This window comes from Microcaecilia unicolor, chromosome 1, assembly GCF_901765095.1.
Source record: "Microcaecilia unicolor chromosome 1, aMicUni1.1, whole genome shotgun sequence".
NCBI classification, from domain to species: Eukaryota; Metazoa; Chordata; class Amphibia; order Gymnophiona; family Siphonopidae; genus Microcaecilia; species Microcaecilia unicolor.
This window is the reverse complement of record NC_044031.1, coordinates 53,975,252-54,002,160: the sequence shown is the minus strand read 5'-3', so window position 1 is coordinate 54,002,160 and position 26,909 is coordinate 53,975,252. Positions and strand designations below refer to the sequence as shown.

Below are 26,909 nucleotides of genomic sequence, written 5' to 3'. Positions count from 1 at the left end.
TGGGATACAAATGCAATAAATAATAAATAATAATAATTCTGAAATTTATGCGCATAATTCTAGAATATGGCCCAGGGTGCCCAAATCTATACGTCGGGATTTATGACACGTTTTCATTGGTGTAAATGGAGGCGCATAGTTTTAGGTACTGAGATATCAGCTAAGTATATTCTATATACTGTGCCAAAATCTGGGCTCCACTTATAGAATACACTTATTTATTGATTTATTAGGTTTTATTTACCACCTTTTTGAAGGCGGTGTAGCTGGTATTGATTTCCATGCCAATTTTTAGGCACCTTTTATTAGAATCTCCCCCTAAAGGCTCAATGCCCTTTAGTAAAAGGGTGCCTAATTTTTTTTTTTAAGTCATTTTCATAGGATGCATATTAAAAAATCAGAATCTATAAGCACAGTTTAAATCATAAACATACAGTGGTATCTGGTACAAATCAGATATGGTAAATTCTTTTTATTTCAATGTACACACACACACTCATCAATTGCCACAAGCACTCAGGTGAAAGTAGTAAGCAAATTCCTCCCACAAGTTCCATCGCTCAAAGTGCTTGGCGTAATTATAGAAAAGGATGGCATTGGTTATAAACAGATTGATCACAAGTATTTGCCAAGTCTGTTCTAAGCTAAACATAGTAAAAAGACTCCCTACCCTACCTATTATCCAATCTGTTCACAGCAGTTGTCCTCTCATTAATTATAAGCTCCGTGGACTAATGCAATGGTCTATATACGGGACTATCTACCAAACGTTTGATGAACGTACAAGTCATCCAAAACACTCTCTATCCCAGATCAGAAAAAGAGTAATAGTGCTTCATCAGTCTTGCATTCATTACACTGGTTACCTATTAAGGGAACTTTCTCTTTTTAAACTACTGGTTCTCACCTTTATACTCAAAAATCCACTGTCCTAGCAGAATGTCTAGTTAAATACTATTCAAACCATCTGTCAAGATCCACACAGAGCAACTCCTCTTACTGAGGTCCAAGTACATTCAATCTGCAGTTCCTCAGTACCTCTCCTCTCTTTTCTCTCCCTACACCCCTCCTCGGGAACTCCAATCATGAGATAAATCACCCTTATTTGTACCCTTCTCCTCCTCCACTGCCAACTCCAGATTCCAGGGCCACCGAGAGACTGGGCCAGGCCCGGGACAAGGCTGCCCCCGGGCCCCACCACCCACCCACCCGAGGTCGCCGGGCCCCCCCTACACCCGCCACCAGGCCCTCTCTCCACCCCCGGGCCCTCTGCACAGACCTTAAGCGCCTCACCTTAGAAAGCGCAGCAAGCAGCGGCAGACCACTCCTTCCTTCCGTGTCCCGCCCTCTCGGGTTACGTCAGGTGAGGGCGGGACACGGAAGGAAAGAGTGGTCTACCGCTGCTTGCTGCGCTTCGAAGGTGAGGCGCTTAAATTCAATGCCAGGGAGCGATGGAGGGCAGGCGGGCCCGACTGTGGCGGCGGCGCCGGCCCCCCCCCCCGCCCCGGAGGCCCGGGCCTGGGGAATTTTGTCCCCCCTGTCCCCCCCCTCTCGGCGGCCCCGCCAGACTCCATTCCTCTATCTTGTTGTGCAGTGTGCTTGGAATAGACTTTTTGAGTCAGTGTGCCATGCTCCTTATTTGGCCCTATTTAAATCTAAGCTAAAAGCCCCCCTTTTTGAGGCTGCTTTTAACTCTTAACCCCCTCTTCACCTTTTCAGAACCCAAGTTTGTTTTACCCATTGCCACAATAAATAACTCTCAAATCCCTTATTGGTGCTGTTTATGTTTTGAACAGATTGTAAGCTCTGTCGAGCAGGGACTGTCTCTTATGTGTTTTCCCCCAGGTTCTATATATGGCACTGAAATATTGGCGCTGAAATTTTGGCATGGATCCAAGCTGCATGCACAACTAAATTAGTTGACAAGCTATCAAGTATGAATTAATGAGCCTTAACAATCAATAATTGCACTTAATTGGCACTAATTTGGAATTGCATGTACATCGGCTGGCACACTATTCTATAACCCTGAGTGCCTAAAAAGCTTATTTTCGAAAGAGAAGGGCGCCCATCTTTCGACACAAAGTGGGAGATGGGCGTCCTTCTCTCAGGGTCGCCCAAATCGCCATAATCGAAAGCCGATTTTGGGCGTTCCCAGCTGCTTCCCGTCACGGGGAAGACCAAAGTTCCTGGGGGCATGTCGGAGGTATAACAAAGGCGGGACTTGGGCATGCCTAACAGATGGGCATCCTCGAGCGATAATGGAAAAAAGAAGGGCATCCCTGATGAACACTTGGCCGACTTTACTTGGTCCATTTTTTCTTATGACCAAGCCTCAAAAAAGAGCCCGAACTGACCAGATGACCACCGGAGGGAATCGGAGATGACCCCCCCTGACTCCCCCAGTGGTGACTAACCCCCTCCCACCCTGAAAAAAAATAACTTTAAAAACTTTTTTTGCCAGCCTCAAATATCATACTCAGGCCCATCGCAGCAGTATGCAGGTCCCGGGGTGGGGGTGGGGGGGTCAGTGGAGGCATAGCGAAGGCATGGACATCCTTCTTTCAAACATTTTGGATGTCCTCAACTGCCCCTCCCCCCACAGGGACAGCCAAATTTCAAAGGAGTGGAGTGGCTTGGAGGAGTGGCCTAGTGGTTAGAGCATTGGTCTTGCAATCCAGAGGTGGCCAGTTCAAATCCCACTGCTGCTACTTGTGATCCAAAATCCAAATAAATAAATAAAGGGGGTGTTAGAGGCATAGCAAAGGCATGGACATCCTTCTCACATAAACATCCACATTTTGGATGTCCTCAACTGCCCGTCGCAGGGACGGGGGCATAACACTTGGACGTCCTTCACCCATACTAAAAAAAAAAAAAAAAGATGTCCCTGACGAGCACTTGGATGTTTTCACCTGGACTTGGCAGCTTGTCTGTGTGTATGAAGCCATCTTTGGCATGCACAGAGCAGCCACACATAACGCTTGGCTGCTCTGCACTGGTTTCCCCTCCTTAGGAAAGAAATTGTGTGCAAATGAGCTAACAGTGAGCAGCTCATTTGCATGCGATTTCCTTCATGCATGCCCATTCCTTTCCGAATCGCTAAGGGATCGGTAAGGGAAAGGATTTTTCCGTTCAGTTAGTGAATCAGTTAGTCCACTGCAGTGCCCCTTAGTGTGCCCGGTTGGTGTCCTGGCATGTCAGGGGGACCAGTGTACTATGAATGCTGGCTCCTCCCACGACCAAATGAGTTGGGTTTGGTCATTTTTGAGATGGGCGTCCTCGGTTTCCATTATCGCCGAAAACCGGGGATGACCATCTCTAAGGTCAACCATCTCAACATTTAGGTCGACCATCTCTAAGGTCTACCTAAATGTTGAGTTTTGGGTGTCCCCGACCGTATTATCAAAATGAAAGATGACCGCCCATCTTGTTTCGATAATACGGGTTTCCCTGCCCCTTCGCGGGGACGTCCTGCGAGGACACCCTCAGGAAAACTTGGGCGCCCCATTCGATTATACCCCTCCACATCTCATAGCATGTAACTCAAAAGGTGGCATGGCCAGGGGAGGGGCATGGTCAGGTCAGGGGCATTCCAAAAATTTGCACACAGTTTTATAGAATAGCACCATTTTTGTGCTGAAATGTCATGAGGATTGTGATACCACCCTTGAAAAGTATGCTTGGCTCATTGAATGATTTAGCCAAATAAGGGCGGGTACGCTGATCTGACAGATCCTATTATGATTCCCTGGTTCTATTGATCCTTAGGGTTTAATTGATTGATATATAGAAGCTGAGCGTATCTTGAATTACACATGAGTTGATCACTGGGATTGATACCAGGTTTCAGCTGGCATAAATACCGGCATTCAACTTTAGATGCAAGAATCAACTCTAAGCGTTATTCTACAAAGAGCACTCATCTCAGGAGAATCCCCCAGTTATATGAACAACCTGATTGACCTCCCAATTAGAAATAGAACAATGTCATCACGAACATACCTCAATCTACACCTCCCAAACTGCAAAGGTGTCAAGTACAAAACATACTAGTTTCTCCTTTCTGGGTAGTCAACTTTGGAATGCTCTCCCAAGACCCATCCGAGCTATTAATAACTATTTACCTTTCAGGAAAATGTTAAAGTCCCATTTTTTCAAGCAAGTTTACCCTAATGGACCAGCTTAATTCCACCAGTTCACCTACGATACTCCTGCTAGGACGTCGACACTTACTCTGACCCCAATGTTATACTCAATCCCTCATCTTCTTCCCTCCATCCTTTACCATTTCCCTCCCAATCTCCTTCCCTTTCACCTACCATATCCTTGTCTACCTTCCCTATTCTAGTTCATTACGTTCTTTTCACATGTCCTTTGTAATGCCTTTCATAATGTAAGTAGTTATGATCATCACAATTTGTAATACTGTTCCTACATTTCCTTGTTTTTACTGTATTCTTTACCATGTAAGATGCTTTCTTTTACTATGTAAGCCGCACTGGACCTGCTGTATGTGGGAAAGAGCGGGGTACAAATGTAATAAATAAATAAATAAATAAATCTCGGAGCGCCCTTTATAGAACACTACTTAGCTTTGAATTTTTGTTTAAAGAAATTACAAAATCAAATTCAATTAAGCTACAGAGACTAAAGTAACTAAGCTCCATAAATTAGACCACAATGGAGAGAAACTAATTCAGAAATACCAGAGGAAGTTGGCATTAATGCAAATTTAAATAAAGGAAACAACAGTGACTAATCCTCTTCAATTATAGAATGATTCAAACTAAAAAGGCTTCTCTATGTTTAAGGCACAGACAATGAAATTCCTCTTCCTTCAAGAAATAATTGTGAGGTTGCTTAAAAAACAACAACCATAAGAATGTTGACCCAAATAAACTCATGTTCACTAATAAAGAGGATGAAAGAGTCAAATATAAAACTGATTCTTAAAATACTCTCCCATATACTAAGCCAAAAGCACTTTCCAAACCTCAAAAGTGCCCATGAAGTACACAAATTCCTGAAAGGGAAAAAACATTAGTACCCTCACCTCTCTATTGCACAAACAATTACTTAAGGGGCGCCATTTTTTTGTAATTTTTTGTGCAATAGAGAGATCTTACAGAGCTAAGGGTAAGTACATAGAATTTTGAATTATATTGCATGGCAACAAAAAGAAATCTAAAGGTGAAACACAGGAGGGGAGCTTTGATTTCCAGTGGCTAATAAAAGATTTTGGTTCGCAGAACACAATTGCAGTAAACCACAATTGCAATAAGAGGTCGATTTTCCTTGAGAAAGCCGAGGACGGTGAAACGGGATCCTGTCGGAGCAGAACGGAGTTACCAAACTGCAATTCACAACATCAAGATAAGTGTTGAATTAAGTCTGTTTTGAATATCTACATACAAAAGAATAAGTTACATCTTCAATTGCATCAGGGAGGTTTTTTAGCCGATGAAGATTTCGCCCTGGGTATTCAGATCAAATATTCTGAACCGGGAACTCAGAGGCTTTTCCCTCCATAAACACATGCTATAATAGCCACACAACAGACAGTCATTCATTATATTTTAACTGAAACCAAGCACCCAACGAAACAATAGAATGCTTATATATCAAAATGTTCTTCTTCATACTTTGAATCCATTTTGAAATATCAGGAAAGATAGAAATCTTTCCGTCCAGAAAGTTAGTGTCAGAAGATCTGGAAAAAAATAAGATGTAAAAGCACCTCTTTATCTTGCTGAAATACAAATGCCACCAAAAGTGTAGATCTTGAGGTCACTTCAATTGAACTTTCTAAATGTTTGCAATATTCAGATTATCATATGAGATATCCACTATTGAATTACCATCAGGAGAACTAGAACCCTGATTAGGAACAGGCAAGTAATCTATCTTGTGGAAAGGTGGTAGCCCAGAATTGGAATATTTACATTTCTCTTTCAAAAATCTATCAAATAGATCTTTCAGAGTTGCCGTAAGCAATTTGGGGAAATTCAAGCATCTCATATTTAAATGTCTGGTAAAATTCTCCAAATTTGCCACCTTACGATGCATTATCATTTTATCGTGCATCAAGTTCATTGGTAATTTCTGAGTCTGTTGAAGTTGAGAATGCAATGTTTTTATTTTGTTGACCGAGCTTTCAATTCTTCTTCACATTTTATGATGAATTAGAGGAGAGATTCCAGCACATACCGTATAAAGAGATTCTTTCCACCTGTCCATCATGAAAGCATTAAAGAGCATTGCAATTGAGTTTATTGAAATCACTGCTAACAAATCATTGTTGGAAGGTGGATTACTAGAGAATTTAAAAATAACGACAGTTAGACCTCTTTTGAAAAATACAGCATCTGATCCTAATTTAGTACAAGAATTGTAGGCCAATTTATTTTCTGCTCTAGCTTCCTAAAATTATTGAAAAGTTAGTTTGTGATCAGTTGCTAGAATGTTTGGAGAAGAACAATGTGCTAGACCCGCATCAGTTTGGTTTTAGAAGGAACCATGGTCCTGAAACTCTCCTAATTTCTTTGCTGGATACAGTGAAGACAAGATTTGATAGAGGTAGTTGGTATTTGCTTATCACTTTGGATGTATCTGCAGCATTCGACACAGTTAATCATCACAGTTTAAAAAGTCAATTGAAATCTATTGGACTGAGTGGTCAAGTGTTACATTGGTTTCAATCTTATTTAGAAAATAGAAAGTTATGTGTAATGAAGGCTACAACTAAATCTATTCTATTGTATTCTATTTCAATCTTATATTCCGCAAAATTCCTCAAATGAGGATTCAAAGTGAATCAAAAGTAAAGAAATCTCAACAAAATAGGGAAGTACTAACCAGATATCGAGCTTGAAAGCAAGTTTTTAAAGCCTTCTGAAAAAGCAGATAGAAACGCAACCCCTAATTTACATTGGGAGACCATTCCAAATTCTCACTCCCTGAAAGGGAAAAGACAATGCGATCTGCTTCTATTTAGAAACTCCTTTTAAAGATGGAAAACCAAGCTTCAGCTTATGAATCTCACATACAGTATTGGGCTCATTTTTGAAAGAGAAAAATGTCTAAAAAGTGGCATAAAGCAGCATTTGAATGTTTTTCTCACCAAAATGTCAAAATTGATCATTTCAAAAACAAAAATGTTTTTCCAGATGTTTTTCTATGCAGTTCATCTGCAGTGCATCCAGATCTCAAAGGGGCATGTTAAGGGCAAGATTTGGAGTGGCCTAGTGGTTAGGGTGGTGGACTTTGGTCCCGGGGAACTGAAGATGTGAGTTCAATTCCTGGCACAGGCAACTCCTTGTGACTCTGGACAAGTCACTTAACCCTCCATTGCTCCATGTAAGCAGCATTGAGCCTGCCATGAGTGGGAAAGTGTGGGGTACAAATGTAACAAAAATAAAAAAAATATTGGGGCATTCCTAAGACCTGGATGTTTTTCAGCCAGAAAACATCCAGGAATAAAACTAAGATGTTTTGAGCCAGACCTGTTTAATAATGACAACAGCCACAAAAAATATATATATCCTAAACGACCAGATGACCACTGGAGGAATAAAGAAATAACGCCCCCAGTGGTCACTGACTCCTTCCCACCCCACAAAAATGTATGAGAAACAGTACATATCAGCCTCTATGACAGTCACAGATATTATATCAAGTGACATCAAACTCGACTACATCAGCTACATGGACACCTGAATGCGGAGTCCCGCAGGGATCCCCACTCTCACTGACCATATTCAACCTAATGATGACACCCCTGGCCAAACTACTATCGAATATGAACCTAAACCCACATATATATGCTGATGATGTAACGATCTTCATCCCATTCAAACAAGATCTAAGGGAAATCTCCAACGAAATCAAGTAAAGCCTACATATCATGAACTCCTGGGCAGATGCATTTCAGCTGAAACTTAATGCAGAAAAAAACCAATGCCTAGTACTCACCTCGCAATACAATAAGAAAAAATTTACCACCATCAACACACCTAAACTAAACTTACCAGTCTCAGACACCCTAAAAATTCTTGGAGTCACCATTGATCGACACCTAACACTTGAGAGTCATGCGAAAAACATAACTAAGAAGATGTTTCATTCAATGTGGAAAATAAAAAGAGACCATTTTTTCCAAGGACTGTCTTCCGCAATTTGGTACAATCATTGGTACTCAGTCATCTGGACTATTGTAATTCACTCTACGCTGGCTGCAAAGAGCAAATACTCAAAAAACTCCAGACAGCCCAGAACACGGCAGCCAGACTACTATTCGGCAAACCAAAATACGAAAGCGCAAACCTCTATCAGAGAAACTACACTGGCTCCCACTTAAAGAACGCATCACGTTCAAACTCTGTACCCTAGTCCATAAAATCATCCATGGTGATGCCCCAGCCTACATGTCAGACCTAATAGAACTACCACTCAGGAACGCAAAAAAAATCTTCTCGCACATTCCTTAATCTTCATCCTCCCAAGCGTAAAGGTCTGAAATACAAATTAATGCATGCATCTACCTTTTCCTATATGAGCACACAGCTCTGGAACGCGTTACCACGCAACCTGAAGATGGTCTATGAATTGACCAATTTCTGTAAACTATTGAAAACCTATCTCTTCGACAAGATATATCACAAAGATCAGCACGTGTAACTGTATATTCCATAATATATCCAGAAATGTCTTATAATGTCTTTTACTTTAAAACTATTATGTATTTCAACACCATGTAACAAATACCCTCTGTAAACCAAATGTATATTCTCTTCTATTTCCAATTTCCATGATGAATTGTAAGCCACATTGAGCCTGCAAAGAGGCGCGATAATGTGGGGGTACAAATGCAATAAATAAATAAATAAAATAAAAATAACCAGTCCTATTAGAGCAGCAAGCAGGTCCCTGGAGTAACAGTGCTCTGTGGAGAGGGGGACCCAGGCCAATAATCCACTGTAACTGTTACAATTGTGGTGGAAATTGTGTGCTGTCCAAAACCACCAAAATCCTACTGTACCCACATATAGGTGACACCTGCAGCCATAAAGGCTATTGCAGTGGTGTACAGTTGGGTACAGTAGGTTTTTGGTGGGTTTTGGCGGGCTCACTATATAATATAAGGGAGCAATGGTGAAATGTGTACCTGGAAGCTTTTAGGTGAAGTTCACTGCAGTGCCCCTTAGGGTGACCCACTGCTCTGCTGGGATTTCTGTGTGGCCAGTAAACTAAGAATGCTGGTTCCTCCTACATCTCAATGGCTTGATTTTGTGCGTTTATCACTTGAACTTTATTTTATTTTATTTTTTTTTAATAGACCAAAAAGATAAATGTACAGAGTACAAAAACATCAAGCAAGTGGCCAGTTTTGAAAAAAAAAAAAAAAAGATAGACATTTTGCTGTTTTGAAAATGGCTATATTTGTTATTCAGATTCTGGATGTTTTGAGCAAAATGTCCAAAGTTGGACTTGTTTTAGTGCCAAGTCAAGACTATTGGTTGTCCTGACTTTCTTACATCTCAAGCTATTATTGATCCACTTCAATCTGGCTTTTGCCCTCTACATTCAACTGAAACAGCCTTTGCTAAAGTCTCCAATAACCTGTACCTGGCCAGATCCAAAGGTCTCTATTCTATCTTAATCTTTCTCAATCTATCTGCTGCTTTTGACACTTGATCACCACCTACTCCTTGACACGCTGTCCTCACTTGGATTTCAGGGCTCTGTTCTTTTTTGGTTTTCTTCTTATCTCTCCCATTGTACTTTTAGTGTATACTCTGGTGGATCCTCCTCCACTTCTATCCCCCAGTCAGTTGGTGTACCTCAGGGATCTGTACTGGGACCTCTTCTTTTCTCCATCTATACTTCTTCCCTTGGTACTCTGATCTTAGTATCACCTATACGCTGATGACTTCCAGAGCTACCTCTCCACACCAGAAATCTCAGCAGGAATCCAGGCCAAAATATCAGCCTGCCTGTCTGACATTGCCGCCTGGATGTCTCACCGTCATCTGAAACTAAACATGACCAAGACTGAGCTTCTTATCTTTTTCCCCTAAACCCAACACTCCTCTTCCCTCATGCTCTATATCTATGAATAAAACTCTCATCCTCCTTGTCTCATCAGCTCGTAACCTTGGGGTCATATTTGACTTCTCTCTCTCTTTCTCTGCATATGTCCATCAGTCTGCTAAAACCTGTTGTCTATTTCTCTATAACATCACCAAAATTAGTCCCTTCCTTTCTGTGCACATTACCAAAACCCTTATCCATACCCTAACCACCTCTCGTTTAGGCTACTGCAACTTGTTTTTCACAGTACTTCCACTAAGTCATCTCTCTCCCTTCAATCTGTTCAGAACTCGTCACTTAACCCTCCATTGCCTCTGGTACAAAATAAGTACCTGAATATATGTAAATCACTTTGAATGTAGTTGCAAAAACCTCAGAAGGGCAGTATATCATTTCCCTTCCCTTCCCCCCTTGGTTCAAAGATTTTATTCCCTGTAACTTCTGAAAGGTATTAAACAAAACCTCAGATAAAATTGTACAAATGATAGCTTTGGCAAAAAGCATGGTGGACATTTAACCCCAAGAACTAAATTTTAGGAACGCCACAAAAGTCCAACAGTTCTTTTAGCTGTGTCATTTTTTTTTTTAATTCCCCTTCCAGAAATTGCAGCAAATTAATGTGTGTGTAGTCAGTCAGTCAAAGTCTGCTGAGTACATGCCCTTCTTAGAGGTGCAGTAAATAATAATTATGTACTTTATCATGAAAACAACACTAAAGTAGTCACAACCCATGGGCTGAAGTTAATCCTGGCAGCCAATATCATGTATTGCTGTGGAGGAATAGTTTTGAAGGGCATAGTGTCAAGATTTTAAAACAGACCCATTTTAGCTCAGTCTGTTTTACCCAGCAAAAATACACAACTATGAAAGAACTAGAGTACATATTCTTCAGATGGTGATCACAGGAGAATTAAAATTTCATACAAAAAGTTTTGTAAAATATTTTTGGCCATCTCTACCCCCTGCAAGATCTCACAGCTCGTACCAGGTGCTTAAGTGATTTATCTACTGCCCGGCCATATTGGGGAACTGAAGCAATGGACTGGAGGCAGAGCGGCAACCATGCTAGAGGCAAGTGCCCCGTTCCTGACAGCTCTCCCCAGACTCAAACATGAAGAAAAGGTGGGGGAGGGGGCTAAGAGGAGGGATGGAGAGCAGAGGGAGGAGTCTGTTCCTTTCAACACTCCACTGCATCCGTGGCGACTCCCCAAATATCCACCTCAGACGTATTCCACACCAATCCCTCAAACACCCTCCTAGATTGAACACGCTCAAACCCTCATTGTAAACCTGACATCTGTCCTTGGTTGGTGTCACATGCCTGTATATATACACACTACACATTGTCCCAACCCCCCACCTATTTAACTGACAGCCCCCAAACATCAGATCCCCACACTTTGGACATACGCAAGTGCTCACTCCCCTTCCTTAGAATCTCACTCATAATAAACAACCTCCTATCTCTCTCTCTCTCTCTCTCTCACACACACACACAGACACACACACACACCAGTACCCTCACTGACCCAGATACCCATTGCATACCCCACATGTACTTCCTGCCCTCCACATTGATGTCACATAGTTAGTGAAAGAAGGCTTCTGTTCATGTCATGGGTCACATCATCAGTAGATGGGGTCATAGAAGCAGGGCTGCTCCCCGTGTGCCAGGACTTCCAATGCCACTACTGGTGCAAACAGTGAAGTTACGAAGAACATGCTAGCTGCAGCCTAGATCCCTTGACAAAGCAATTTGCGAAACAGGAACCTGTTAGGGTCCGGAAAATTTGCAGACTACACAGATAAGTGACTGTTTCTGCCTGCCTAAACAAACAAAAAAATTGTATGATAATTTACAACAAAAACTATAACAAAAATTATAACAAAAAAAAATACTTGAACATTGAGTGTGAGCACAACGTAATGAAAATGTTCGGTGGATGGGGGATTTGTCTATGATTATACCAGCCACGTAAAGGACATCACGTACATGGTGATTGCAATATGTATTGAGTCTCGGTGGCTTTATAAGACTTTCCCCTTACACTGTATGGCTGTGCGAGATTGAGCCACTTACTTAATTTTGTTTTTGAAGTTCACCACTGGTGTTTTATAGATTATAGCCGCACTTGTTTGGAGTAGACAGTACTACTGATTATAGGTCACAATGGAGACCAAGAGGGAGGGGGAGCAGCTCTGTTTCTGTGTCCTCATTCTCTGATGATGTAACCCTATTTGGGGTCTTGACCCTTATTATGGGAACCACTGTGTTAAAGCATGGATTATTTATCAGGCGGAGTCCCGCAACATGAGCTGAAAACATCTGCTAAACTATTGTATTAGTGTGAACCAATACCATTAAACAACAGCTAGGTCCCATTGCATAAAATGGGCTTTGTGGTAGAGAAACAAAAAAGTCACAACAAGGGCAATGAACAAAAAGAGGGGGGGGGGGGGGGGGAACAGCAGATGATGTAGAAAATTCCACTTTATTGAATATCCAGGACTTGAAACGAGCTGTGGTCTATTAGATTGTAAGCTCTCTGAGCAGGGACTGTCTTTCTTCTATGTTTGTGCAGCGCATGCCTTGTAGCGCTATAGAAATGCTAAATAGTAGTAGTTTGGCCCACAAGGGCCTTCTACAGGAGTCACTTGAATTGGATATATATATATATTTTTTTTTTTTTTTTTTAATTTTACATTTGTACCCTGCACTTTCCCACTCATGGCAGGCTCAATGTGGCTTACATGGGGCAATGGAGGGTTAAGTGACTTGCCCAGAGTCACAAGGAGCTGCCTGTGCTGGGAATTGAACTCAGTTCCTCAGGACCAAAGTCCACCACCCTAACCACTAGGCCACTCCTCCACTCCATATAGTGTTACAACTAGAAAAGTCTTGTTACGTTCAATGTCAGAACCAAGGCTAAATCCTTATAGACTGTATGGAAAAGCACCTCCAAAGTTGCTTGGACTCAGATGAGTACAAACTTTTACATACAGTCTATAAGGACTTATCCTTGTTTCTGACATTGAACATAACAAGACTTTTCTAGTTGTAACAACATATATCCAATTCAAGTGACTCCTGAAGAAGGTTGGGCCGAAACACGGCTCGTGTTGAGTCCTGGATATTCAATAACGTGGAATTTTCTACATCATCTGCTACCCCCCTCTTTTCTTCATCGCCCTTGTTGTGACTGTTTTGTTTACATGGCTACAAGGATTGCTGTTCTTCTGTACTTTGGTTGTGCCCTTCGTGGTAGAGGACACACATTAATGCACACTAATTCAGTGACACATTTTAGTAAATGTAGGGCAAAATGGAAAAAAAAAAAGAAATGTTATAGAAAATCAGGGCCAGTGTAGCTCCAAGAGCCTTCTGGACCCAAGCATCTAGTTTTGCCAATGAACAGATTGTTTCAAACAGTGCTTGTCTTATCAGTCTCAGAAGGATGAGTCAGCCATGCTGGATCCTAACCTGCCTGCTCCAGATTTGCAGGAATGTTACAGGTAAATGGAAATATCCCCTGGGCTATGCAATATCCTTTACTGTCACACTGACATTCCAAGACTCTTAGCAGCAGTTTAGATATATTAGATAGAAAAACACATTGATGTCACTAGTAAGAGGAGTTTGTTGGCCTTTGGGGGCTGACGGTGGAGTTCTGTTATCTTCACAGTTAAAGTAAGTTTTCCAGCTGTATTTTGGAGATGAGTGATAAGTAGTCAAAAAAATGTAACAGTACTCTAAAAATCTGATGGAGATTGATAGCACTTTTAAAGATCATGATATTTATCATTAGGTGTGTGCAGCCTGAACATTTTTATATCCTGTTATTTCCTGTGTCTTTCATGGGAATTTTAGAGATTTTTTTTTTTTTTGAGAGGTGGCATTTTCTTTGTTACCTGAGCAACGTCATATTTGAAAGAGCACATGGTCTTCTGAAAGAGGGGTATGAATGCACTATTTGCACGTATGATGATTCATGCATGTGCACACAACTGGGAAACAGAATCAGGGGCATAGCCAGAAGTCCATTTTGGGGGGTCCCACAAGTGGAATGAGGGGGCCCAGTGAGCCCATTAGGGACAGTGCAAACTAACTGTAATAGAAATTGTAAACCTCATAGTCGCCTCAAGGATCACTTGTGGTAAATCAAGTGCTGAAAATAAAATAAAATTACTTTAGAAAAGTATTCTCCTCCCCTTCCCCTTCCTCCCTCTGCTGCCACCACCTCAACCTCCGCACTACAATAAAATATTACCTTTGCTGCCAAGCCCCAGCCTGTGCTGAATAAGTGGCATTTAACTCAGTAGGTGTGTTAATAGTGGGAGAGCCGGCATTAGTGGCCGAATTGTGCCTGCTGAATTAAGTGCTGCTCATTCAGCACAGGCTGGACTCATGCAGCAGACATCTTTGGCTGGCGGAGCTTGGAATCCCTACCAGCCATGAAAACAGAGGGGGCCTGAACTGAAGGTAAGGGAGCCCAGGTCCCCGAGGACACCCCACCCCCCACCCCATTGCTATGCCACTGAAGAGAATGCAGTCTGTCCGAAAGAGTGCACCCTCTTTGCAAATAGTGTGCACTCTTTTTAAAAACTGCACACTATTAATGACATGAGAAGCTAAAGTCCTGCTTTTTCTTTGACAATGACATTTCCCATGTTCTTTGCATGATCTAAGTCACCGGTTGCACGGAGAGTTGTTTGTATTGCAGAACAGTTACGCTTGTTTTTCAATTTTGAAGGCATGGTGATTTGCACAGCAAAGGACATCTTCTGGATTCAAGTTTACTTTTTATCAACATCAGCTTAATAGGCTTGTGACCCCTGAGGCAGGGCCATGTGCCGAAACATGGCCATGTTGGGTCCCTTTACACAACTGCTACAATAAACATCCTTGCATATTTTGGAATCCTCTTGGTATTTGCCTCACTTTTTTTGTTTGATGCTCACTGTTCTGTGGAAACTTTGTCTCCTTCCTTCAAACAAATGCACATCCTTATTTATTTATTTATTTGGATTTTGCTCACACCTTTTTCAGTAGTAGCTCAAAGTGAGTTACATTCAGGTACACTGGGTATTTCTCTGTCCCTGGGGGGCTCACAATCTAATTTTTTTTACCTGAAGTAACTTGCCCAAGATCACAAGAAGCAGCAGTGGGGTTAGAACCAGCCACCTCTGGATATCAAGGCCAGTGCTCTAACCACTAGGCCACTCAACTCCACTCATTTATCTACTGGCCTACTATGATTCCTAAACCTGCTTTAGCTGTTCTTGCTGCTGTGTATGGCCTAAGAAATATGAAACTGAGTTTCCATGACAGCCATGGTATTTCTTATCAGCTCCCTCCACCTCAACAATTCAAACCTTGTAGGAACTGTCCTCTATCAGAGAAGCAAAGGCTGAAACTCTTTTTGGATTCTGGTGCAAGTGTACCTATTGAGTGGCTAGTAGGATTCACTATCTAATCAGGGTGGGATGTGCCCTCCTGGGTACTATCTCTACACTATTCTACCTCTTGTTCCAAAGTTCCTGGAATTGAAATATTTACCCATGTAGGTCTCTTGTACAGGAGGATGTAGTGAGAAGTAGGCTAATAGGTCATTGTTGAGGCTCTTCATCTGAAAATATTGTCTCCTGTATTTAGCATACAGTGGTCAATGATTTTAAAGCTGTTGCCTACTGTGGGATGAACGTAACATGGATAATCAGTGTTAGGCCATATCCAGGCAACCAGTATTATCTTCAGCTGCAGACCTAGAAGTTATATGGGTACCTGCTGACATTCAGTTTTGGTACCCAGATGGATAATCGGGCAAAGATAGGACTGCTTTTTGTACGGTCCTATCTAACTGGTTAGCTACGTGGGCATTGGTATTAAATATTGCCAAAGTGTACACAATTACCGGCTCCACCCCAACTCTTCCTACAGACACCTCAGCATTAACTGTTCAATGCTGTGGATGTCAGAGGGGGTATTCATCTATGGACAGCCCACTTAAAATATCTTCCCCATTGATGTTTACGAAGGAAGAAACGAATCAGAAAGGAATTTAGCTGCATTATTAAGTAGAAGCCTGTCTACTGAGATTATTAATTAATTAAATATTTCTGGTCTTTTTTTGGAGGTAGACTTACTACCCAGATTCTACCTATCAGAGGTCATTCTAGACAAATGTCAGATGAATAATCCGCTACTTGCCAATAGGATTAGTACGGATTATTTTATTTATTTATGTATTCTTGTATCCCACTATTATCCAAAAACAAATTTTGGTTCAAAGTGGCTCACAATTTACATTTTGGTGGCGTTACAGTAGTGTTGTGCAATGTGGAGAGGGCATTTATAGTTTGTGTGGCTATTCACAGGGTTTTTTGAAGAGATAGATTTGAAGAGAAAAAGGTGGCGATAGCTTTTATATTCAATTGTAGAGTTTTGGTGATATTTATTCATATAGGGGTAAGTTTACTAAGGTGCGTTAGCGTTGCTAATGCACCTTTAAATGTAAGGTGCGTTAAACGCTAACACGCCTATATATTTCTATGGGCATGTTAGCGTTTAACACATATAAACCATTTATGTACATTAAAAATGCTAAGATGCTCATAGCGCACCTTAGTAAACATAGGCGCTAGTATTTGAAGAGGTAGATTTGAGAGGAAGGGAACATAACATCCCAGATTACGATTTAAGCAAATACTAATTACAGGAAATTCTAGAAAATAAAGAGCATACCAACTCTGATTAATCAATAATAAAACCAAATTTACCTATTTCAAGTCTGACATTTAATATATTTTCTAAAAAGATAGGATTTCGAAAGTTACCTAAAGGGGCTCTTTTACAATGCTGCAGCAAGCACTAACGTGTGATTACCGCAGGTTAACAAGGCACTGCTGTGGTACATGCACAGCCCAATTGCCTAGTAAATAGGTGGTGATAAGGGCTCATGAGCTAATGGCTACGTGCCAATTGGGAAATTAGCATGCGGCCATTAATAGTAAAATAGAAATTGCTGGCATTTTACAGCCACGCTAAAAATAGCCTCAGTGCATGGAAAACCAACATGCTAAAAATAGCACAGGCCACGTTTTAGTGCAGCTTTGTAAAAGGGGTTCCTAAATCTGAGGTAAGAGGACTCAGTCCTCAGAGTAGGAGGCAAGGAATTCCAGCTTGATAAGGAAAAGAAGCAACAAAATCCATATAAAACGTATAAGAACATAACATAAGAGCAGCCATACTGGGTCAGACCAATGGTCCATCTAGCCCAGTATCCTGTTTTCCAAACAGTGACCAAACCAGGTCACAAGTACTTGGCAGAAACCCAAATCGTGGCAGCACTCCATACTACAAATCCTGCATTCAGATGGAAAAAGGAGTAGCAGATGGTTCAAAAACTGTTGACTTTTTGGTAACTCTATCATAGGGAGATACCTCGAGACCATTCCATGAATTATTCTGAATATTATAACTTACATTTACAATGAGCATGGAAAGGAAGCCAGTGAAGTTTACATAAAAGAGGAGTAATTCTTTTTTAACGATTCAAGCCAAAAGTCATTCTAGCATTTTGTAATAATTGTAAATGATCAAAGAATTTTTCAGAACAACCGATATAAAGGTCATTGGCCCCCCCTGGATGCTGCCCACACTCTTACATCCTCACACTGCTGCCCTACCCACCCCCACACACTAGTGTGCCCTTCCCGGTCCTAACTTGTAGAACCTTGGTGGTCTAGTGGCCTCTTCTGGGCAGGAAAGAACTCTATTCATTCCTTCTTGCTGCTGCTGCTCTGTTCAGCGTCGCCAGGTTTTCAAAATGGTTGCTGAGACTTCCTGCGGTAGTCTTGCAGGTCTCGACAGTCTTATGAGACTGCCACAGGGAAGTCTCAGCAGCCATTTTGCAAATGCAGCGGTGCTGGTCAGAATAGCGGCAGCGGGCAGGAAAAGAGTGGGGTTCTTTCCTGCCCTCGAAGAGGCTGCTAGACCACCAGGGTCCTTCAAGGTGGGAGGCTCGGGGGGGTGGGGGGTGGGGCTGTAGTTTACAGGGGGGGGGGAGAGCCTCTGGGCCCTCTGGCACTGCCCGGTTGTCCATATGGTCAGTCCACCCCTGCTGCATGTAACTCTTACTGTTGCAGGTAATATGGATGCACCTAGGAGTGGTAAGTGCATTCACTTACCACCACACTTACCGTGTGGTGAATGTTTATTCTGTGTATTAACTGTGTAGGAGGATTTTGGGAATACCCCTAACAGTTACTGCACAGGCTTTGCACATATCGCATAGTAATTGAGGCATCTACTTGGTATGCGCAAAACTTTACCACATTTTAATAAGAATCCTTGCTTTCTTTTCGAAAACAGTTGAACGCCTATTTGTTTTTTTTATTTTTTATTATGTTTTACCTTTGCTGTTTTTTTAGCATTTTGATATGTATGTCTGATTTAGATTTATTATGTATGCATTGTTGTAAGCCACCTAGATTTGCAGATAGACGGCATATAAAAATGTTATAAATAAAAGGGCCGTTTAGTTAGAAGAAGTCTTGCAAACTAGTTTAGTAAGGAACCAAGCCACTGGAGGCAACTTTTAAAGGTAAAACTATGACAAACTTCTTTGGAAACGAAAAGTCCATTGTGGCAATAGATAATAGAGCCTTCATGTAATTTTCCCTTAAGGGATGTACAGGATAGTTGCAACCCTACATTCTAGTCAAGTCACAGTCTCTGGAATTGAGCTGAAGATTTACAATGTATAAATGATAACTAAAACAGAAGAGCTAATGTCTACCTTTATCTAGTACAGGCCCGAAGATGGCCAGGTTGTCATTAACAGTCGTGCAGTTCCACCTCCTGCCACGGAATTGGTGTTGGCACTCTTGGATACCAATTTTGACTCCTTCTGCTACACTGGGCATGATCTCCACAAAATTCCGACAGAATCGCAGCTGCTTGGGCACCAAGCCAGGGATGCTACCACAAAGAATAGGTTGTGTTCCAAGAGAGGAGTACTGGTGACCAATGGCTAATGACCTAAGAGCAAAGAGATAGAAAAGCAAAATCTGAAATGTATGAAACACTTAGGATACATATCTAGACCTCATTAAGGGGCCCTTTTACAAGGCCGCGGGAGTGCTAACAAGTGGGTAGCGTGTGTCAAATTGGCACTGCCGCTGGGGTAGAGCATGCACCCAGCAGTAATTCCAAGTTTCACGTGTGCTGAACCCCATGGCAGAAAATATTTTTTTATTTTCTACCATGGGGGCATTCCCGGCGCACTACATGGTTACCGCATGGGTAGTGCGTGAGCCCTTACCGCTAGGTCAATGGCTGGCAGTAAGGGCTCAAGCCATAAATAGGCACTCGCTAGTTGTAATTTTTGCACACGCCCATTTCCCAGCCCATTAAAAAAATGGCCTTTTCTCAGCCACGGTAAAAAGTGGCCCAGCGTGCGCCAAAAAGATGTGCTCACACTACCACAGGCCACCTTTTGCCATGGCTTTGTAAAAGAACCCCTAAGAATATTCAGAACTGTTCAAAAGAAGTGCTTCATATCACCATGCCACCACTTTGCAGAAGCCCCCTCCCCTTTATTGCCCAGATCATTTATTGAAAAATAAATCTATTTCTTAAGTACTTTCTCAGGTCTAACAAGGGGTAATTCTCTAACTGGGTGCTTCCATTTTGATGCAATAGGAGTCTATTCTATAACAGAATCTAGACACCAAAGTTCCATCATAGAATTCTAGCATAACCTGGTCTTGGCATGCCTAAAATGCAGGTGTCTAAATGTGGCCGGGACTTGTGTAACTTGCAGTGTATTGTAAGCTATATGCTTGAGTGGGAGCCCCACCTATGTCTCACCCATGTTCACACCCCTTGCAAATATGCGTTATGCAAAATAATTGTGTAATCACAGAATAGCGCTTAGGTAGCATGCGGGCATATATTACTCCTGGGGGAATTCTGTGCAAAAGTTTTGAAACTTCCACACAATTCTACACTATTTATTTGTAGCATTTTTGTGCAGAAGTTTCCAATCTTAAGACCTGAAATTTCCTCCTATTTCCCTCTTCAAGCTCCAGCCTCCCCCACCCATCCCAATGGCACATTCATATTTGTCTGCTCCCCCCAACCCTCCCCAATGGCACATTCAAATTTTTCTGCCCCCTCCCTTCATTGTACTCCTGGAGCTGGCTTTCCCCCTCCCCTGTTGAGATCACATGGCAGGAGGAACAGGAAGTGAACCACTGCACACTGTGTCACTTCCTCCTCCTCTACCGGCTTAGCACGTCCTAAATAGCGGGCAGTAAGTGCTCCCACAATAATTATTTTCAGTTGCCACATACTAATGGCAACATTAGCGAATGACCAGGGGTGGAGTTGACACTTATGTGATTAAGTGTTGATATTCAGCACTTAACTGCACATGATAACCAGTTAACTTGGGCTGCATAAAAATCAGTTCTATTTTGTGTGGTTCATCTTATGTGGTTAAGGGCTCAATACTGCACTCAACTACATAAGGTTTTGCAGCTAACATATAATCGGATATTTAATGCTGGTGCCCGGACATGGCCTGACATTTAATATATTGACTACAAAGGGTTTTGTAGACCTCAATCATATCTCCCCTCATCCATCTCTTTTCCGAACTGAAAAGCCCTAACCTCTTTAGCCCTTTATCATTTTGGTCGCTCTTCTTTGAACCTTTTCTGATTTCGCTATATCTTTTTTGAGATACGACGACCAGAACTGTATGCAATACTCAAGGTGCAGACACACCATGGTGCGATACAAAGGCATTATAGTGTTTTCAGTCTTATTCATCATCCCTTTTCTAATAATTCCTAGCATCCTATTTGCTTTTCTGGCCGCCACTGCACACTGAGCAGAAGAATTCAGCTTATTATCTACAACAACACGCATGGACATCCACGGTTGGTCTTAGATGTTTTGAAGAGTTTAATTACTGTTTGCTGAAGTTCCAGTAAAGTTGGTTTGCATTGAATGATAAAACTCCTGGAGTACAGAGTAGTTTTTGGCATTAGAGCAAGAACGTTTGCTCTGAGACTGAGGAAAGGGCCACTATTGAGGCTCTCTCAAGCTCCCAACACCTCAGATCTCTATTCCGGATCATTAGCCCACTCCCAAGCTTGACTGCAGGTGAATTAGGACATGAGTGCAGTGTATGTGTGATCCCCTGTGACACTGTCTCGAAAGAAAAGTTATTCCCGTGACTGAGCTAGAAGTGGCAAGACACAGATTACATATATAAAAACAGAGCTCTTCCGGTGCTCTGAGTCAGGTTTTAGGATATCTGCAATGAAAATGCACAAGATATATTCACATGCACCGCATGGACCTTCATTGTGAATATCCTGAAAATCTGATTGACTGGAAAGATGGGGATTCAGTGGCACTATCTTAAAATATCCCATCCTAGGTTCCATACTGATTAGACCACGGGTTCTCAACCCTGTCCTTGGCATACACCTAGCCATTCAGGTTTTCAGGATATCCACAATGAATATGCATGAGATACATTTGCATGCACTAGCTCCATTCTGTCCATTATGTGCATCTATCTCATGCATATTTGTTGTGGATATCCTGAAAACCCGACTGGCTAGGTGTATGCCGAGGACTAAGTTGAGAAGCCCTGGATTAGCCCCACAGAAAGAGTAGTGGATGCATAAAACAGATTCTCAGTGGAAGTGGTGATGATCAGGACTGTATCTGAATTGAAGAAAGCATGGAACAAGCATTGAAAATCTCTAAAGGAGAGGAAAAGATTATAGAATGTAGTAGTTGGTATAGAAGGGCAGATCATATGGTCTTCATCTACCATCATTTTATTTATTTATTTATTTATAACACAATTTATAAACCGCACTATCTAAAATTATAGGCAGTGTTCAAAAAACATTCATAATCCATTAAAAATTAAAATAAAATAAGTCTAAAAAAAAAATCACAGGAAGTCAATAATAAAGATCCAAACAACACCTTAACCAAAAGCCTGAGAGAAAAAAAGGCTTTATACAGTTTTTCCCTGAATTGAAGGTAACTCTTAATCTTTCGTAATTCCACAGGGAGGCTGTTCCACAAACATGCACCTTCCACAAAAAATGTTTTTTGATCTAATATCTTCTAATCCAATCTGTTTGTAAAAAGGAACATTTAATAACATTTTATTAGCAGATCTTAGAGGACGAGGTGGACAGTAGATCCTTCAGGCAGTTGCTGAAGGGATCGGAATATCAGCATTCACAGTCCTATAAATCAAACAGAAAATCTTAAACTGCACCCTCCATTTCAATCAACACTGGAGTAATATGCTTGTACCTAGAAACCCCAGAAGTAAGACAGGCTGCAACATTTTGTGCAGTCTGTAATGTTCTCAACAGATACAGGGGCAAACTAAGGAAAAGTGAATTGCAATAACCAGATATTGGAGTCACCAAAGATTGAAGAACAGTGCTAAAGTTCAAACTAGAGAGCAAGTCCTTCAGACTACGCAGTACTTATAACTTGAAAAAGATTTTCCTCACTAACATTTTTATATTTTAAAAAGGCATACCCTACCTATCCAACCTAAATGTCTGATCACTGCGACACAACAAAACTTAAGTACGTAATGGACATAACTCAACTCTTCTGTTGTACGATTCCCTAATCGTGGTTGTGCCACACGAATTTTATCTTATCACAACATCACTTTGTATTTGTTCTCACCAGAGTCAGCAAATGCCTCTCCGGTACCATGGAAGCCACATTGAGCCTACAAATAGGTGGGAAAAATGTGGGATACAAATGTAACAAATAAATAAATAAAATAAATAAATATGTGATTGAAAAGACGAAAGTAGAGTCAACCAAAATACCTAAGGGGCCCTTTTACTAAAGGATTGGCTGTGCACCAATCTGGAACTACTGCCAGCTACCACGGTAGCCTTGCAAAAATTCTGCCCCCAGCACGTGCTATTTCTGCCACTGTGGAAATTTATTTCCGTATTTTTTTTTACCGGTGATAATCGGGCAGTGCCACATGTGCCCAGTTACTGCCGGATTATAGTGGGAGCCCTTACCGCCACCTCAATGGATGGTGGTAAGTGCTCCCCCCAAAATGGCCACACGGCAAGGGCAAACTTACTGCGCGGCTATTTCTTTTTTCAGCCCTTTTACCCTCTGTGGTAAAAGCGGCCTTGGTGTGCAGCAAAAACACACGCTGCCACTAGCGCAGGGCCCCTTTTACGGCAGCTTGGTAAAAAGGCCCCTAAGCATTTAATCTCATGTTGAATTTGAATAATGCCCTCCCCTATTTTAAATTCCATAGAGAATTCTACAGGGGAAGAATAAGAAAGTACTAACGCTTACAGGCTTATTTTCAAAAGAGAAGGGCGCCCATCTTTCGACACAAATCGGGAGATGGGCATCCTTCTCTCAGGGTCGCCCAAATCTGCATAATCGAAAGCCGATTTTGGGTGTCCCAAACTGCTTTCTGTCGCGGGGACGACCAAAGTTCCCGGGGGGGGGGGGGGGGGGTGTCAGAGATGTAGCGAAGGTGGGACTGGGGCATGCCTAACAGATGGGCGTCCTGAAGCGATAATGGAAAAAAGAAGGGCATCCCTGACGAACACTTGGCCAACTTTACTTGGTCCTTTTTTTTTTACGACCAAGCCACAAAAATGTGCCCTAAATGACCAGATGACCACTGGAGGAAATCGGGGATGACCTCCCTTGACTCCCCCAGTGGTCTCTAACCACCTCCCACCCCAAAAAAAAACTTTAAAAACTTTTGTCTTTTGTTTTTAGAGTATGGCTGAAGGACCTCCTTCGCTATGCCACCAGCAGTTGAGGACGTCCTTTGCTATTTATTTATTTAGATTGTGCTCACACCTTTTTCAGTAGTAGCTCAAGGTGAGTTGCATTCAGGTACACTAGATATTTCTATGCCTCCATCCCTGCAACGGCAGTTGATATGCCTCCGTCCCTGCGACGGCAGTTGAAGGACCGAGGATGTCCAAAATGTGGATGTTTGTGTGAGAAGGATGTCTATGCCTGCTATGCCTCTAACACCCCCTTTATTTATTTGGATTTTGGATCACAAGTAGCAGCAGTGGGATTTGAACTGGCCATCTCTGGATTGCAAGACCAGTACTCAAGCCACTAGGCCACTCCTCTCCACTCCAGTGGTAATTGGGCAGTGCTGCTCGCTGTCTGGTTACCGCCAAGTTAACACAGGAGCCCTTGCCGTCACCTCAATGGGTGGTGTTAAGGGCGCCCCCCCCCCCCAAAATGGCCGTGTGGCAAGTGCTTTACTTGCCGCATGGCCATTTCCTGTAGGAAAGCAAGACTTCCCTTTTACCAGCTGTGGTAAAAGGAGGCCTTGGCATGCATGTAAAACAAACACCAACGCCAGCACCAGCTCCCATTTGTCGCACCTCGGTAAAAGGGGTCCTCTTCACTTGTGCATTTAGCTTGGATGCACATGTGCTAATTGTGAATGATGTACTTGAAGCATGAGGGCACATTGGAAATGTCCCCTGCAGTTAGACATCGCCATTTACTTATCACATGCTAATTTTTGCTTTAAATACATGTAAAGAAAAAAAAATTGCCACACTTTAATAAACAAGAATTTAAATCATGTTTGGTTCAGGCAACTCAAAGTTACAGCTAACAAATATTGATGGATTGTTTTTGACAAATCCAGGAAACTCTGATGTTTTGAGGTAAAAACAAGACTTGCTGGAAGCTAACCTAAAGTTTTCACTTGTTGGTGTCCAACCTCAACCCTTGAGGGCTGCAATCCGGTTAGGTTTTCAGGATTTTCCCAATGAATATGCAAGAGATATATCTGCATGCACCATCTCCATTGTATGTGATCTCATTCATATTCATTAGGGGAATCTTGAAAACCTGATCTGGTGAAGACTGAGGTTGGACACCTCTGTCTTAGATTTTTAGTTTTCCAGTTCACTTAATAATTACATAGAACATACTCTTATCTAAAAGTAAAGGGGAAAAAAACATATGTAGGGTCAAAACCCATCATATGTAGGCAGTGCGTTTTTTTCTAGCAAAAAAGGTGCTGGTATTCAAATGCCAGGCCACCTTTCATGGGTGGGGTGATCACTGATGGACCCACCCCACAACAGCCAGGCCCCCTGCAACCAATCACAGAATTTATGACAAGGCAGAATTGGTGTGTAGAGCCTGTGCTCTTTCATTAAAACTTGGGGTCCATGGGTCAATTTTAGCAGACAATTTAAGAGGTGCCGGTACTCCATACCCCCAAGTACCCCCTCAAAAAAAGCCCTGTATGTAGGTATTTAAGAAAGCCTTAGTTGAGAAGTCATCTAGTAGTTAAAATAGTAGCCTGATAGTTAGTGCAGTGAGCTCAGATCTGGGAAACCTGGATTTGATTCCCACTACAGCTCTTTGTGACCCTGAGCAAGTCACTTAACCTTCCATAGCCCCAGGTACAAAAAACTCCCTTAGACTGTGAGCCCACTAGGGACGGAAAAAGTATCTGCATGTAATGTGTACTATACTGTGTGTTTAGTAGGGCTATAGAAATGATAAGTAATAGTTAGAACAGCAGCTGTGCACCAGGAAAACAAAGGCTCACGTTCCACAACAGCCTCCTGGGATATTGAGAAAGTCCCTTAGGGGGTGAGAGCCTATTGTAGAACATCCATGGTGCAACCTCAACTTGAGTATTGCATTCAATTCTGGTCGCCGAATCTCAAAAAAGATATAGTGGAATTAGGAAAGGTTTAAAGAAGAGTGACGAAAATAATAAAGGGGATGAAACTCCTCCCATATGAGGAAGGGCTAACAAGGTTAGGGCTTTTCTGTTTGGAAAAGAGACAGCCGAGGGGGGATATGATAGAGGTCTACAAAATCTTGAGTGGTGTAGAATGAGTAGAAGTGAATTGATTTTTTATTCTTTCAAAAATTACAAAGACTAGGGGACACTCAATGAAGTTACAAGGAAATAGTTGTATAACAAATAGGAGAAAACATTTCTTCATTCAACGAATAGTTAAGTTCTGGAACTCTTTGCTGAAGGATGTAGTAACAGATGTTAGCATATGTGGGTTTAGAAATGGTTTAGACAACTTCCTGGAGAAAAAAAATCCATAGTCTGCTATTGAGACAGACATGGGGAAGCCACTGTTTGTCCTGGAATTGGTTGCATGGAATGCTGCTACTATTTGGGATTCCGGAATGTTGCTACTATTTGGATTTCTGCCAGGTACTTGTGACATGGATTGGCCATTGTTGGAAGCAGAATACTGGGCTAGTACAGCGCTGTGTACATCTAGTAGCTCTATAGAAATTATTAGTAGTAGTAGTAATACTAGTAGATTGACTATTGATCTGATCCAGTATGGCTATTCTTATGTTCTTATCTGGGTGCCCAGATTCCATTATAGAATACCAGCACAACCTAATATCGCTGCACCCTCAATTGCGCCAACCATGAACTCAGCATAACTGTGGTCAGGTAAATGTGACAAGGATGCAAGTAACTTTCTGCATTCTGTAAGTTATGCAAGCGGGAGATACGCCTACATATGCATGCCCCCTTGAATTTATGTGCTATGCCACTTGCATGCACCCTTACAGAACAGCAGTTGGGCGCCCTGCTAATACTTTCACAGATAAGCACACACAGGGAGTGGAGGAGGACTGAGAACCTGGTGAATTGGGTTCAGTTTCCACTGTAGCTCCTTGTGACTCTGGCCAAGTCACTTAACCCTCCATTGCCCCAAGTACAAAATGAGTACCTGTATAT

General features: G+C 41.9%; 1 protein-coding gene across 1 annotated transcript in view; it reads right to left on the bottom strand.

The window, feature by feature from the left end:
* The window catches only part of WNT3A (Wnt family member 3A), a 252,913-nt gene that overhangs the window by 57,413 nt on the left and 168,591 nt on the right, over positions 1-26,909 (bottom strand). Inside the window, exon 2 of the mRNA XM_030197295.1 lies at positions 18,891-19,132. Within this exon, the coding sequence (XP_030053155.1) occupies positions 18,891-19,132 (242 nt within the window). The remainder of the gene's footprint in view (positions 1-18,890; positions 19,133-26,909) is intronic.